At 41.5% G+C, this 16,703-nt stretch overlaps 1 protein-coding gene across 3 annotated transcripts in view; it reads right to left on the bottom strand.

Moving 5' to 3' along the window:
* The window catches only part of CD47 (CD47 molecule), a 55,185-nt gene that overhangs the window by 23,539 nt on the left and 14,943 nt on the right, over nt 1-16,703 (bottom strand). For all 3 annotated transcript variants that reach the window (XM_077342141.1, XM_077342140.1, XM_077342143.1), the window contains exons 3-5: nt 7,794-7,883; nt 4,459-4,560; nt 691-783 (exon numbers count right to left, since the gene is read on the bottom strand). In XM_077342141.1, coding sequence (XP_077198256.1) covers nt 691-783; nt 4,459-4,560; nt 7,794-7,883 — 285 coding nt within the window. The remainder of the gene's footprint in view (nt 1-690; nt 784-4,458; nt 4,561-7,793; nt 7,884-16,703) is intronic.

The following is a 16,703-nucleotide window of genomic DNA, read 5'->3' on the forward strand; positions in this document are numbered from 1 at the left end:
CCAGAGTAACCAATTATGCACGCGGTGACCCCGGCGCCGCTTCTGGTTGTGCCCCGGTCACCCGGAAGCTGCGCTTTCTTCCACGTTTCACTAACACGGCTTTTTCGGCGGCATGCATCGAATTTGCGGCCGGTTATAACCGGCACCGTGCGTTATCGGTGATTTTAGTCGCCGCCATTCCACCCCGAATGTGCGTTATTTCCCCCATGTATAATGGGGCATTGTTAGGCTTTCTAACAATAAATAAACAGATAACAACAGGTAAAATCTATGAAATATGCCGATGGTAAATAAAAAAATAATCACATCTCATGAACTAGCCCATTTTTTTACCATGAATTAAGGAGGCTTGGACTCACAGAAAAAGCTTTACTGGGTTAGATGTCAAATCTTCTGCCTAATTAAGTATCCTGTCTCTGATAGTGAAAGTAACAGCAAAGCTACCTTTCAGTGAGTTGCAGGGATGAAAACAAAACCTCTCTGTATACAGTACAATGGCATGACCCTGGGGAAACCTGCATCTCTGAAAACTGTTACTGTTTCCACCCACCAACCAAAGAGGTTTCCTGGGAAATAGCCCAGGATCCAAATTGTACCCGATTACCAAATTATAACCAGTTCCTCCATTCTCTCCACAAATCACATTCAATCATTAGACATTCAGGAGGCAGAAAGTTCACAGATTCTTACCTAAGTCAAAGAGAACGTAGAGAAGAGGTACTAAAATGACAGCAGGGAGTACAATTAAGCTAAGTCCAATTTGATTTGATTCTGTAAATCCCTCTGTAAGAAATCAGTTAAAATAAAATACCATAAGCAAATCAAAGGATATTTGTACATCTTTATTTTAAGTACAATACAGATTTACTGCAAGCCTTCTGATCACTCAAGCTAGATCTTACACAAGAGTGAAAGTAACCCTACTGCCTTGTATCCCAGAAACCACTGCACAAATACATTGATTCTTGAATGAAAATATAATTCAGTCAACAGATATACATTGAGTTCTTTCGATCCACACTGTTCAGTGCTAGTACTGAAGTGAGACAAAACAGCTGAACTGGATCCATCATAAGAACAGTACTTAAGAGTACAATATAGGGGTGTGCAAAAACCTCCCCAGTATTTTTGGGTTTAGATATATTGAATCTAGTATTTCCAAATCCCAATATTAGTATGGTATTGATATTCGGTAAATATTCAGGTATGCAATTTTTCCAGATCCATTATACTCTACAAGGACCATTATAGTCAATGGTCCCATAGGGTATAAGGAGAATCAGACTGGGGGTATCTGGGGCTGGCTGTTTTTTTAGGTAGTGGCACCAAATTTGCAGCATAGCTTCTGGTGCCTCTCCTCAAAAAGCTCCCCAAGTTTGAAAACGGTTGGAATAGGGGGACCAATTCTACGAACACCCTAAGAAAGTGCTCCCATCCTCCATTGTTTTCAATGGAAGGGGGGGGGAAGGAATTGAAATAAGGTCCCTTTGAAATTTAAATGCAAGTTATGGTGCAAGTGAACTTCAAACATATTTAAATGGCTTGAAATCCCTTTAAACAACTTCTCCAAGCCATGAGTTCATCCTGAAGATGCTTAAAGGGACTGCAACCCTTTTAAACACCATTCAACTTTAAATCTGATTAGCCAAATGCACATCCCTAGTACAATACTGAAAAGAAGAACCAAATTATGAAGCCAATCTATTTATATGAAGCCTTACAAAATAAAGGGCTTTCTGTTTTTGTATACTTATACAGGAATGAGTACTAAAGCACTCTAGCAAAATACAAATCACCAAGAAAAAAACAAAAGATATGAAGATTTCTGACATAGCTAAATAGTGGGCAGTCTTTAATCACCTAAGCTAGTGCCACTGCTGCTTTTTACTGAACAACTTAAATAGAAGAATTGATTCTTATATGCCACTTTGCTCTACCCGAAGGAGTCTCAAAGCAGCTTACAATCGCCTTCCCTTCCCTTCCTCCACAACAGAAACCCTGTGAGGTGGGTGAGGCTGAGAGAGCCTTGATATCACTGCTCGGCCAGAACAGCTTTATCAGTACTGTAGAGAGCTCAAGGTCCCATGTCAGGGAGTGGGGAATCAAACCCAGCTCACCAGATGAGACACTCCTAACCACTATACCAAGCTAGAATACTGGATTTTTATTTCAGATGCCCCCATTCCATTGCAGGCCTTTTAGATAAGTATTATGGTATTTTTTCCACTATATTTATTTAGGCCTTTTAATGTTTTAACGATAAAACTTAAACAGCCAAGCAATGAACATTTGCCAAAAGAGAACACAAAACCAGATGCTTCCTATATATAATATTAAACGGTGTCTATGTTTTATATATAGACCGTTTATGCACTGGGAACTTCACTGCCCCAGCTCCCATGCGGGAGCACAAATCAGGGGCGGATGAGGCACACCAGGCCAAATGCTCCCCCATGCTGGTGCAGGAAGAGTTGGGGCAATATGCCATGACTAAAACTCCAGCCGGCAGCCTGGCATGAAACCTCCAGTGGATAAAAGGTCATAGTGCCAATACAGAAGACCCCAATCTTTTTAGCCTGTAAGCCCCTTTGGAAATATGACACTGTATGATGGGCACAATCATAAAATAACTGCCTCAGGAGGTGCAGCCAATCACAAAATGTCATGACGTTAATCTTAATTCTAATAGTAACTCCTCAACATTTCAGGTAGAAAGCTAGGCTCAACAGGAGACCTTTTAAAGTGAATCTGTGGGGAAAATATGTTCTTGCTTATCCAGGGCTTACTTACAGTCATGTATAGAAATAAACTTATTGGTCTCTCAAATATAAGTGGGATTTTTAAGGATAGACCTCAAGGGCATCCAATGAAAGTGGTAGACAGCAGGTTCAGTTCAGACAAAAGGAAATACTATACACAGAAAGTGATTAAAATGTGGAATTTACTGCTTTAAAAGGGGATTAGATAGATTTATGGAGGATAAATCTATCAATGACTACTAGCTATGCTGACTGAAGGGAATTTCTAAATTCAAAGCCAGGAAGCAACATCAGGGGAAGCATAATCTCTATGCCTGTTGTTGGCTATCCAGAGAAACTAGCTGCCCCCTCTGTGAGACAGGATACTGGACTATATGGACCATTGGTCTGATCTGGCAGGGCTCAGCTTAGTTCTTAGGATAACAAAAATGGATCCAGAAAACTCCTGGAAACATTTGGCATTAATCAGAAATATTGGGAGCCAGATGGACTGGACCCCCTTGCATTCCCCCCAAAGCATTTCTGTGTCTCCTGGGTTTGTCAGATCACTTTAGGTAAGATTCTGTAAGTTTCAACTATTTTTTCCCCTATTTTGTAAGACATATATTCTTCGTTGGAGTTGATCTGGGCTAGGCTCATATGGGTTTGGAGGTTTGGATTCTTGAATTTTACATAGATCACGATTCCCAAGTTTTATATTTTCAGGTTTGTATTGGTTGGGTTTAGCAATAACTCAAAATAGCCTTCGATGGTTCTCAGTTGATTCATTTTTCATAGTGGTTTTTTTTCCTCCATAGAAAATAAAGGAGGGCAGTTGGGGGTAACTTGTTCAGAGGCCTACATAACTGAACTGTACAGTACACCTGACCTTAACTGAGGTGGGGGTATCTATAATACCTCCCAAAATTATGACATCATGAGTTCAACTAAATAGAAAAAAAAATAGAAATACTGCTACATAAATGGTACTGGATAAGTTTTATTGGGTAATAGATGACTTGTTTTTAACAGGTTTTAATTACTGTATTTTAATGCTAAAGTGAAATAAATAAACAAGCAAATAAATACTGACATCAATACCATCAAAAACACCCCACTAGCACCCTAGAAAGATTCTGCATAGGGAATAATGGAGCCAAATATCAGAAATTCTAAAAAATAAAATCCAAATACCATACTGCTACTTAGTATCCGGAAAACCAGAAATACCAATATTTTTCAACTCTATTATATCTGGATCTGCTGCACACCCCGAGTCAGAACTACAACCATGCACAGAGAAGGGTTTATTGCTACCCAGCCCATTCACCCAACCTGACTCAGTATCAGCAATGGTTGAGCCTAGAGATTTTCTACAAAGGGCCTGCAGTTGCCAAGTGGAAGTCTGCCAAATTCTGCACATGCAAATCTAGGTCATGTTTAAATAATGCTTCTTTCTGGAGTTTCACCACAGGCAAAACTGGAAACAGACATCAGGCTTGCAAATATCCTTTCCCCTTCCTTCCCTCTGCCTACTCTTATGTAAAAGGGAACACCTTCTGATTTCCAACATTTATTTGAATACAAGATTTTCCCCCCATTGACCATGCAATACAGAACCCTCCTTCCTTATAATGCATACACTAAAAGCTATAGGCTCAAGTACTTTATTTCAGAAACTATTTATTTATGCCAAGCCATCTTAGTTGTTGACACTTACCTGGGACTAAAAGAACATAGCCTATCACAGCAGCAGTTATGACTATTAGTCCTGCAATAGTCAAGGTGATCTTCTTTCGAACTGGGATGCCATATTTTATTGCTTAAAGAAATACAAAATAAATTTAAAACAATCAAACATTTAAAAAGTTAAAATAATGTCTGTAGAAAATGCTTCAGTAAGGACAGAACATATCTAAATTTAATTTGTCCTGCCATTCAAATGCAAGCATCTTAACAAATCTGGGCTTTGTTTATTCCTGGTTTAATCTATAACAGGGAAATGAACAACCTCTAAGAGGCTAAAGCACATTTTTAATGTGCACATCTCAACAAACCGAAGTGAGACCAAACATTTTCTAAATCAGGATGTCTCCATTTGCAGCTTCTTGTATATGAGATGATAGAAAGGAATTTGAGGCTTATTCATTTCACAAACAAATTGTGTTTTATACATTTTGTTTGGTAGAACCTAAATGTCTGATTGCCTCTCTGGCCTCAGTCCAGTCCAGTAACTTTTGTATTGCTGTCAGCTATGTAACACTGGCTTTCACCAGGAAAAATTTTTTTTTTAAAAAAGGAAGGATTCCTTTTCATGCACTTTTATGTCAAGCATTTATTTCAGGCATTTTTATGGTTCTGTTTCAAACTATAAGTTCTCTACATAAGTTCAATTCACTTTCAATCAAATTCATGTATGAGAAAACTCAGACCCTAAATTCTGCGTTCCACTTCAACTGAACATGCTTGTCTTTTAAAAATTCAGTTAAATTAACATCACTACAGAAGTGGTTCATTTCAAAGGCTGATAGTTCATAGGTTCACGTAGCAGTTTGGGAATCTTCCAAAGAGAGGAAGTTAGAAAAATTGTAAGCTCACTATCACCAGCTGTGTTCTGTTCTGCCTTAGGCACTTCTAACAAACTGTCAGGTACATTTTTATTCCAAAATTTTCACTGTGGCTGGTGCATGAATTAGAAAAGACACCGCATGCTTTTTGGTATGAATGAGAAAGCAATCTTGTATGTACAATTCTAAAGAGTAGCATTTAAAAGCTTGAACAGTCAACAGTAATTCCTTCTTATTACAGCCAAGTTTTCTAATATTCCAGTGCAGTTGTTTTTTGTTTACTTCTGAAGCACAGCAATAAATTGGAAATGCTCAGGATGAACCTTGGTTACCACACTAAATGCTTATGGAAGCAGCATGCCATGAAATAATGTTCAGAGACACTGTGTTAGCCTCCCCATGAAAAATTACATCACACAGATGTAAGTATTCTGCAATACAATAGGGTTGTTTTAAGCTTAATAATATATACTGTGTATAAAGTGATGTCTAAAGTGATTAGTGGCCTTTGAAGATCCATGTCTTGCATTATAAATTCCCTCAAAGTTCACATTGACTGGTACAAAAGCATTGGTCCATGAGTGACATTTTAAATTACACAGTATTATAAATAATGCTCAGAGTTCTCAAGTGCTTACGCTGGAGTTATCAGGGCAAGTGCAATTTTTAAGAACAAATTGGACAAATAAATCTTGTCTATTAAACTTTGTAAACAGAAGACTCAGCTCATTCAAACACTGATGAATACCACAAAATGGAGACAAATGAGATTCAGTACTGAAGGGGAATCCTATTAATACTGTCTACCAAGCTCTCACAAGTGTGCTCCACATCTGGAACCTAGGATTGGCTCTGAGATTGCACACCCACCCTCCCAGCTATTTTACTGGCAGACACCTGGAAATGATACCCAAAAGGTATGAGTGGTTGCAGTATGTCTTCTAGAACTCACACATTATTCCTAGCAGAAGCTTTGAACCTCTAAAAAGTGTGATTCTTTCTACCAGAGCATCACAGATGGGGAAGCCGCACTTTGCATTTCTGTTATGAGTTCACTAAAGTCAAAGAACTTCTTTTGCTATGTACCATGAGAATTGGAGGAATAGGCGTCAATAAAATGTAAGGAAAGACTGGGGGAACAGGAAGAAGATGGCTTGTTGAATCTCTAAATAAAAAGAGAAACATAAAATAGAATAGATCACTTCTTCTCTTTAATGCTCTTCCATTTGTTGATGTGTTTTAGTTTAATTAATTAATTTGCCATTGTACAAGAAGCAGTCTAGCTAAATATGGCATATCATAAAACCAGTATGTAAATTTAAAAATCCCTGTAAAGACTATGCCAATCACATTTATCGGGACAGGGAATTCCATAACTTGCAAGTGCTGGTTAGAAAAAGCTCTGCCACAAGTCCCAACTCTTCATTCCCAAATCTCTCTTCTCCTTAAATGAACACAGCTGTACAAGATGGTGGTGGAAAGTGCCCTCAAGTCGCAGCCTATCTAAGGCAATCCCATTCAGTTTACAAGGTAAGAGGTCTTCACCATTGCCTTTGACTGCACTGCAGCCCTGAATTTCTGGGGGGAGGGGGGGTCTCACACCCAAGTACTAACTAGGGCCAACATTGCTTAGCTTAATTATGCATAATAATATAATAACTTTATTTGTATAGACCGCCCTTCCCGGTTGGCTCAGGGCAGTTAACAACAGGATTTATGCAATTAACTTAACATTGACACTGTATTCTTAAACTGCCTTCTTAATTTTATAGCAGGAACCTGATTTTGCAGGGTGAATTGGTGTTTGTGATGTGTAACATCTACTGGCGCGGTCCCTCCACTGGAAGTCTATGGACATGACATAAGCAGTCCTGCCCTCCAGGGACCATGCCAGTAGATGGGCCGCGGCAGTGGCGCCTGAGAACTGAGACACACTCAGTGTTCTGGCATTGCTGCCGCTTCTGCCAATCTTCCAAGGCAGCTCCAGCCCTCCAGCCTCGGAAGATTGGAGGGGGCGGGGCCAGCACAGCAATGCACAGCACTGTGTCACGCTGGGCTGGCCCTGGCCCTGTCCCTGCTAGCAGACATGCAAGGAGGGAGGGAGCAAGGACTCTTGCCCCTTATGTTGATGTTTCACATAAAAAGCAAGAATAGTAGTCGGTTGATATTTTTGTGGATAGGGAAGCCAGAGTTTTCTCTGTGTTAATTTCGTGACCTCAACAGCTCTGTCATGCAGGCTTCTGAAATCTGATGATACTGAGCTAGTCTAGGCCATCCAAGTCAGGACTTATAACCCTTTCAAATTCTCTAGGGGAAAAAAGTTGCAGATTGTTACCTTTGTTTCATCTACTGAAACCAATGAAATGTTTCGCTGCTAAAAATTATATTTTCATCAGGAAACAAATAATAATTCAGAATTTCCTTTTGGTATATGCAAGCAAAATATTATTACAAAATTCCAATTTTTATAAAATTACGTAGAACTTACCCACAAAACCTAACTGGATCAAATAAAAAATAGCAGCCAATATCATGGTGACAATTATGAGAACATTTTCCACCGGTTGAAACCAGGTCCCTAAAATTAGAACAAATAGCAGTAATTATAAATTCTAATTTTGCAGCAGAAATACAACTCATACAATTAAATTTGCTGTATAACAGTGACTTCATTTATTACTACAAATTTCAAACACAAATCCTCTCATTTCTGCTTTGGTACATTCATCAGATGAACACCTAGGCATACTTTGGTGATCAAAGCTACTAGTGAATCATTCAGTCTGATTGTTCAGTGATTTCATTGCAGAATGACACGGGGTTTGCATATGTTTCTCCCATTCAAAGATGTCTTTTTATCCCCAGCCCAATTTCTTACATTACAAGTATCTGTCTCTCACTCTCAGGAGTACAGTACAAACTGAACATCACAACATTGCTTCCTGCTTTCATTTGGCACTGTAAGGTATTTTACGTAGAACATAAGAAAGAACAGACTATCTGCAGAGAGAATCAAAGGGCTTTATATTCCACCCTCTGCCAGTATATCCCAAATAGAGTTACAAAAAATGTGTACGTGCATAAATATATTAATATAGCATTTAAATTGATTTAAGGTGAATACAGGTGCAAAGCTTTTATTCTGTTATCAAAATAAGTAAAAATAGCAAGTTGATGATATTTAGGATCGCAAGTAAAGGTTGTGCCATGTTTACAGCATTTGGAAGACACTCTTTGCCTCAAATAAAAAATTACTGATCTGGTGCCTACCATAACTTTAATTAATTCATGCTAATTCTGTATTGATATAATGGTCACACTGGAAAAATGAACAAGCTTCACTTTAGTGGCTTATTATATGTTCCAAACATATAAAGAATCCATGGTGATCTAAGGGCTTCACAACAAAAGTACATTCCAATAGCACCTTTAAGACCAACAAAGATTTATTCAAGGTGTGAGATTTCAAGTGCATGCAGTTTTCCTCAGACTAAATGAAAAAAAAAACATCGTAACTGTGGAGATATAAGGCAAAAGCAAATTATGGCAAATTAGTAAACTGTGTCATAATATCCAAATTCAAAATCTCACATTAATATTAGAATGTATTGGTGAATACAAGAATTCTTTGGTTAAGAAAAGTAAAGATAAAAATCAACATAGTGGAGTGAAGTCTATAAGACACATTTTAGAACAGTTCCAGATAAATCCAATTGTTAAAATTTCAGTAGAGAACAATATATAGAATCCTAATGTAAACTCAGAAAATTTAACATGAGAGTTATTCTCCTCATTCCCTGCTCATGACTATATTTTTTGGGTCATCCACAAAGCTTATGAGGGGAACACATCCCTCTTCATCCCCTTTTGCTTACTCTCTGGACTGCCCAGCTATCTGCCTGGCTTATGTAGTGTCAAGTTAGAACTGTTTTGGGTTTTCTGTAAATCCCCCTCCACACATTTTTCTCAAAAGATCTGAGTTTTTTATGAATATATAGATGCCCCACCACATTTACCATGGCCCCAATCTTTGGATATAACAATCCACATCTGGGATCTTGTTGAGAATTAGCTATAATAAGCTGATGACTTGTAAAACACATCAGGAAGGGGAAATTATATCCACCCCAATTGGTCCCCCTTTTCTTCTGCTGCTTCTTTATGCCACCATTGCCTCTTTCTCCATTGCTAGTTGCCTGCAGACCCAGTCAGTGATTAGGTTTAAATGACTGTAAGCTGTTAAACCAATTTGTATTGCAGCTTCCTGAAAGCAGGGGGAAGTGAGCCCAACCAAGTCAGATGACTATCAGTCATTAAATCTCTCAGTATTGCTCTTCCCTTTGAAGGGGAGGAAACAAAACCAACCAGTGAAATAGTTTCAAGACATTTAAATCTAATAGCTGGCCAGCAGATCTGGTCAGCTGTTAGATTTAAATGGTTGTGAGCCATTAAACATCTTGGTTTTGCTCCCCCACTTTTGAAATAGGGCAAACTGAAATTGATGGGTTGAATGGATCGCACTCATTTAACCCTTCCTGAATGTTCTCCCCCCACCCCTTTTTCTCCTGGCCCTGGCAAGCTGTGGCTAGGGAAAAGGTCAGAGGGAAGTCCCTTCTAGGGTGGTTCCCACTGCCTTTCTCCAGATGGTGGCTCACTGGTTGGATTGGCTCAGTTGAGATGCGGCACTTAGGTTGGTGAGGGTTTGGTTCAGGAGATGCTCTGAACCGAACCACTTTTGGGGATATTCATGCCCATCCCTAATTCAGGTTATTTTAGATAGTCAATTGAAGAAAAAGTTAACCTCACCTAGCAATGCAGTTACATAAACGGCAAACTTAGGTCTGGCAATGTGGGGGATGTATCCAGTATATTTAAGGACTTTGAACACTGCGGCCTCTATTGGATGTCTACCACACGGGAGACATTATGCCTTGCTGCCACCTGGTTTTTGGCTCGGGGCCAGTTGCCCTGATTTTCCCCACAACAACAAAGGGATCCTTTGGCTTGCTTCACCCCATCTTGCCTCAGATTTATGCTTCCACATGAGGCAGCCAATGGGCCAGAAGTCAGGACATCCTGCTGTTTTTTGTATGTTTGTTTTGGCTTGTCAATCAATGTCATGTGGCACAGATTGCCAATCACCTTCCGGAAGCACCCCCCACTGCAAGTCTGCAATTTTTAAAAATTCCATCCAAGCTAAGATAAACTTTTCTTTGTTGCTACAAAGAAAAGGGCAATTCTCTACATGTGGGCTTCCTACATAAAATTCATTGCTCATCAAAATATGGCCAGAACACTATGTTCAGGCAGACTGGAGAACAGCCGATGGCACCGTGTTCAGGTAGCTGCCTCCAGCTCCGGCCTGCAACATAGCACAAAGCAGCGGGGCTCAAGGAAGAGTCACTGCCCTGTTTGGAGAGCTACCTCCATACTGCTCCATAGCGTGGAAACTCCTTTAAAGCTTAGAAAGCTTTTTTTTTAAGTTCACCACTGTTCTGCAGCACTAAGGGTCCCGGCAACAAGTGAGGCATATTTGCCAGGAGGGTGATGGTTGAAAGCATGGCAGGGAGCTTCCCTGCCTGGCAAAAGCAGTAACCATTATGATAAAGCTGGTAAGGGGTCGAAGGACGAGTTGGACCTCATCAGGTCAGCTGTCCCACTAGGGCTGCCCAAGGCGGTGTGGAGAGGGGCAGAGGCCCCCCCAGCATTTCCCCACCACCACAAAAAGGCCCGCTGAGGCCTGCAGAGGCCTCGGCGGGGCTTTATGGGGGTGGTGAGGGGAGCAGACTGCTTCCTAGTGCTCCCCCCACTACAAAAAGACTCACCAAGGCCATGGCAGGGCTGGGTGGGTGGGTGGCACACAGCCGAGCTCCCCCTACTCCGAGCAGCCTTGCAAAGCTCCAGCGGGGCGCAGGAGGCAGGGAGCGCCCAGCCAAACTCCCCCCTGCCCCAACAGCCTTGCTGCAGCCTTGTGAGTCCACAGTGCAGCTAGCTGGCTGGGTAGTGCTGTTGGCAGGGAGAGACTGGTTAAGCTCGCCCCGCCCCAATAGCGTTGCTGCAACCTTGCAAGGCCATGATGGAGCTGCCCAGGGTGGCGGTAAGTAGCTGGCTGAGCTCGCCCATGCCCCAAACACCCTCACAGCGGTCTTGGGAAGCCTTGGCGGGGCTGCCGGGGGGGTTGGATATTAGAGCCCATTGTATTTTTTATAGTACAGTCTTTTCTGCTGGTCTCAAAAATTAAGGGGCAACTGAGTACAATTTGCTGTGGCTAGACTTTGTATCATTCTTTGGCCTTCCTCAACCAGCTTGCTTATTTATTTCATTTAGCACCCACCTTTCTCACTGAGATACTGGAATAACGACTGCTTTAACATAATACAATAAAACGAGATTACACAATTATAAAACCATGAAACAGAAACAATATAATACATCCAATAAACAAGTTTTTACAATGTCTAAAGTTTTCATAGGCAATTAAAACTGAAACCCCATTTCCTTTGTAAAACGTGCCCCCTGCGCAATTCTATTGAATTACAACAGGAACGATCATGCACAATAAGTACATGTTTTAATGTCAAATTAAACTCAATATACAGAGATTTCAACTTCTGTTTTATGCATCTTTATTCAGAAATTCTTTCAAATTCTGTTTTATGCGTCTTTATTCAGAAATCAAAGGCTGAATTCACTGAGATGTAACCATTCATAGTAGATCACGGCACTGAAGAATATAGTCTTATATGCATTTCCTCCACTATTGTGGCTGTGCCCACCCTCATATGTCAGAATTCCAAAGGTGCCTGCAGACTCACAAAGGATGGGGAGCCCTGTGTTTGGATGAGAGCATATAATTTGCCCAAGAACACCCAGAACACCTTGGCACCCTTAAGACCAACCAAGTTTTATTCAGATAGCTTCTATGGTAAAATAGGGATTTGAATCAGAGCGCCTCACATCTAAATCTGAAATTCTAACCACTTTACCATACTGATTTTCATGGAGTGGCTCCTGTTAAATAGTAGCAAGCAGCTGGACCTAGGTAAGTCATACAAGGCAGGTGGTACCAAGTTGCTTAATGGCTGCTATTGGGACTTGCTCCAACAAGTCCCTCCTCAAAGGCCAAAGCAGTCCCTACCCCCTTTATCAGTTACCAACAGAAACCAAGCCTTGAAAATGCTGTTGTGGTTATCTGGCAACAGCCACTGAAAGTATCCATTTCCCCTTATTTCAGGGGGTTAACCTTTCCCGTGTGTGTGTGTGTATTTCCAGATTTTCTGCAAAATTGGGTTTTATCTAGTTTGTAGAAACATATTTCTTGTCTTTCCATGGCCCAAATCACTAGATTTAAGGGCCTTTCTGAACCCATTAAATGTAGCAAAATCCTTACCTTAGGTAGACGTTATATTCCGGCTGCTCCACATGACATCACCAACATCCAGCGTCTGGGCAGCAAACGGCTGGCTGCATCCTCCATTTTAAAGTGCTAGTTGGGGAATCGCATAAAATGGATTCCCCAAACTAAAAAGCAAGAGCCAGAGGAGAGCTACCAGCAGGCCATCAACAAAAAAATATATCTGGAGGCTAAGAAGTGCTATCTCCACCGATGTAGAGATTCGGCCTGAGGGCGTTGGCAAACCACGCTCTCTGAGGCTGCACCTCTGCATCTAACCTAGACCAATCAGGATACTACAGCACAGCAATTACCTCATATGTTAAAAGGATTACTTGAAGCCTATCAGTTTGCTCCACGCTACCTTGCGGGATTACTTGAAGCCTATCAGTTTGCTCCACGCTACCTCGCGGGATTATTTGAAATGATTTACGTGTATGTATAAATAAAGGATTCCCCTCTGTTCGAGAGGTCTTTCGCAGGAAATCCTTCTCCGTGTCATTCTTCCTCATTGCTTCCCGACAAGTGGTGACCCCCGACGTGATTCCAGGCCCTGTGCTCACCGCGACCAGAAAAAGAGTCTTCGTGCACGATCAGCTACGGCTCCCTGGTGAGTATGGGGGAATCATTGTCTAAGGAACAGGTAAAGCATGCTGACGAATTGCAACAGGCAGTGAGACAGTGCACAGGAGAGGTGATTTCGGTGAAGGACCTCCGGGAACTGATACAAGAAGTATCTTGCCAGTGCCCGTGGTACCCTTTAGCGGGGACCAGAAGACTAGGAGACTGGGAAAAAATAGGGAGGGAGTTAAAGGCAGAGCCCCATGCTCCCATGCTGATCTTATTGACATGGCAGAAAGTACACAAAGCGCTGGAAGTCATGAATCCAGAAGCTGGAAATCTGCTATTGAAAAATATTGCACCTTCACCCCTTCCCTATCCCACTCTCTTACCAGTGGCCATTACATTGACCGCTCCCAATCCTGTCGCCTTGCAGCCATTAAGGACTGGGGGCCACTCCCAGATCGTTAACGCGATTCGAGCTGCCCATCAGGCCGGTCAGCTCGATCTCTCTGAGGACTGGGAGGGAGAAACCCCAGCGTTCTTTCCTTTAACGAGGGGGGAACCACGTGGGGAAGGGGAAAACAGGCAGATCCCGTTAACGTGGGAAGCCATTCCCTATTCAATTCTGCGTGAGTTGAACAAGGCTATAAAGGAAAATGGTTTACAATCCTCTTATTTTCAAGGAATGATAGAGGGGATCACTAATGTTAGGCAGAAAGTCTCTGAATTCTTTCTTGATTTCATCAAGCACCTTACAGAGGCACAGATTAATAATCAGGAAGCCCAAGCTGAATTGCTCAAGAAATTAGCTAAAGAAAACTGTATTTCAGAAAATAGATGCATTATTCAGGGTTTGGGCCGTGATCCAGATATTGCAAGCATGATAAAATCTCGCTGGGATTTTGGCATAGGTGACTACCAAGCTTCTTTTGACTCAGGGTAAAGCCCTCGGGAATATTGTTCATTCTCCAGATGCTTGCAACGATCTTTATCAGGGATCACTAATTCTTAGTAACTGACCTTATTAAAATTTCTGTTCCTCTTACAAAGTATGCATTTTCTCTAGTTTTTCAGCTTTCTTCTCTTCTACAACGTGCTTTGGAAATTTAACATTTGGCTGTAATTGGTAGAGCCTCCAGCTGCAGTAGCAGGAGTGCTGTTTAGCGATTTGGAATCAGGCTCTCTTTTTCCAGTTCCTACGCTAGGAGCTTAGTTAGAAACTTATCTTGCTTTCTTACCTATCACCCACTAATCTACACAACTAAAAGGTTTTCCGTAGCACAGGAATGATCCTTTGTTTACAGCCCAGGAAGAACTTTAGCTTTGGATTCCTGACCCCCGCTTCAAGGAAGAAGGGGGGGGAGTGGAGTTCTGTCTTAAAATTTTTGGTCAGCAGTTAGGAAGTATGCTCACTGAAATGCTGCTGTGTCTCAATAGAGCTTTATCAGTCAGAGCTGTCTAGCTGCGTAATATTTATAGGTCAGGGAAATGCCTGGCTACGATGGAGGTAGAAATTTTTATATAAGACAAAATCCTTTTGTCTTTATTTTATGTTTTGCTACCTTTTGGGTAAAAGCAAGGCACAGAACCTCTTTGGGGAATGTGTCCACAGTTTTTATTACATCAATTTTTTAATGTGTAATTAGCAGTTAGAATATTTTCTTTTGGTCAATTTTTTTGGGTTGTCTATTTAAAGGAGAACCTACAATTTTGTTTTTGACTCAGGATACCTGATTTATATCAGACAGGCCTAATCTTTCACAGGTCAATTGTTTGTTTTGTCACTGGAATGTGTGGAGATTAGCTCTCTCTTGGCGCTCCAGCCATTCCAGCCCTCAACAGGAGATGAGACTGCCTCGTGGAGTCCCTCTCTTTCTTTGAATTTGTTTGGTCCAATGCTTGAGCACTATGAAAGCTCTAAGCCTCCAGGTTTCCTTCCAAATGAGTATTTGCTTTACATTGTTTCTAATGTTTTCAGTTGTCATTTTCTTTGAAAAGGGTTATTACTGATGTCCCAAGAGACGGTGTTTACCGATGGATCTCCCTCACCAGGAGTCTTAATCTGGCAACAACCAGATGGTATATGGTACAGTAAGTTTACAGGTCCGCAGATAATCAGCCACCGGTTGGAACTGGCAGCAGCAGTATTGGCCCTGGTCTTTCTGAGTCTCAACTATTTAATTTAATTTAATTTAAATTCTGATAGTTTGTATCTCTGTAATCTTTTATCTGTAACTGAATATTCATATTTGTCTCCAGTATGTGATGAACAACTATTAAGTGTGTTTTTAGCTGTACAAAAATCACTGTAACAGTGAACAGCTCCAATGTATGTAGCTCATGTGAAAAGCCTTTTCCTGGTTTTCTCACTGAAGGAAATGCTTGAGCTGATTCTCTTGTTTCATTTGTTGTTCACTCTCCAATTGAGAGTCATGCCTTGCTTCATCAAAATGCAAAGGCATTAGCCAGGGGATTCCACCTTCCTTTGGCAGAAGTACAGGCTATTGTGCGCCAATGTCCACTATGCGCTAATCAGGCCTCCTATCCGACTACTGGGGTGAACCCCCGTGGATTTGGAGCTAACCAAGTTTGGCAGATGGATGTCACTCTTTTTCCACCCTTTTCCCCTTGGAAGCATCTCCATGTAGTCATTGATACCTACTCTGGGTACATCTTTGCTACCATGCAAAAAGGAGAAAAAGAAAAACACTTCCATGCACATTTACTCTGAGCATTTTCAGTCATGGGTGTTCTAGGCACCCTAAAAACAGAGAATGCACCTTCATATTGCTCCACAGCTTTTGCTCAGTTTTGCACGCAATGGAACATCAAACATGTCTTTGGAATTCCCTATAATTCCACGGGTCAAGCTATTGTAGAGCGTGCCAATGGGACCCTGAAACGCATGCTCGACAAACTAAAACAAAAAGGGGGAATTGGGATTTCCCTTTTAGACAAGGAATCCCTGCTTTCAAGTACTTTGTTTACTCTAAATCATCTTAATCTTATTTCTTTTAATTCTCAATTTTTAGCTAGGACTCAGCATCATTTCCAGACCGACGTCCCTCTTCCTCGGGCCCAGGATCAATACCGTCATTTACCAGACCCGAGGTGGTACGGGCCAGTCCCATTGATTACCTGGGGCTGGGGCTACGCAGCAGTTGCCCTTCCCTCTGGGTGGGTTCCTGCTTGTTGTGTCCGCCCTGCACTTAATGGTTGGCATCAGGGGTTAAGCAACCCAATTCCTCAGTTCAACCTGCAGCTGCAGGAGATGGAGCCCGTGGTCAAGAGAAAACGGGGAGGGAAGACATCCAAACCACCCAGTGACTTGGGGGGCAATAAAGGGCCTGTCTGATCAAGCCGAGCAGCAACTCAAGGACCAAGGACTTCCAGAAACTCTGGAAAACTTTCTTGCTGCTGTTATAACAGCCTTACATTTTA

This window comes from Paroedura picta, chromosome 6 (assembly GCF_049243985.1).
Source record: "Paroedura picta isolate Pp20150507F chromosome 6, Ppicta_v3.0, whole genome shotgun sequence".
Lineage (NCBI taxonomy): Eukaryota > Metazoa > Chordata > Lepidosauria > Squamata > Gekkonidae > Paroedura > Paroedura picta.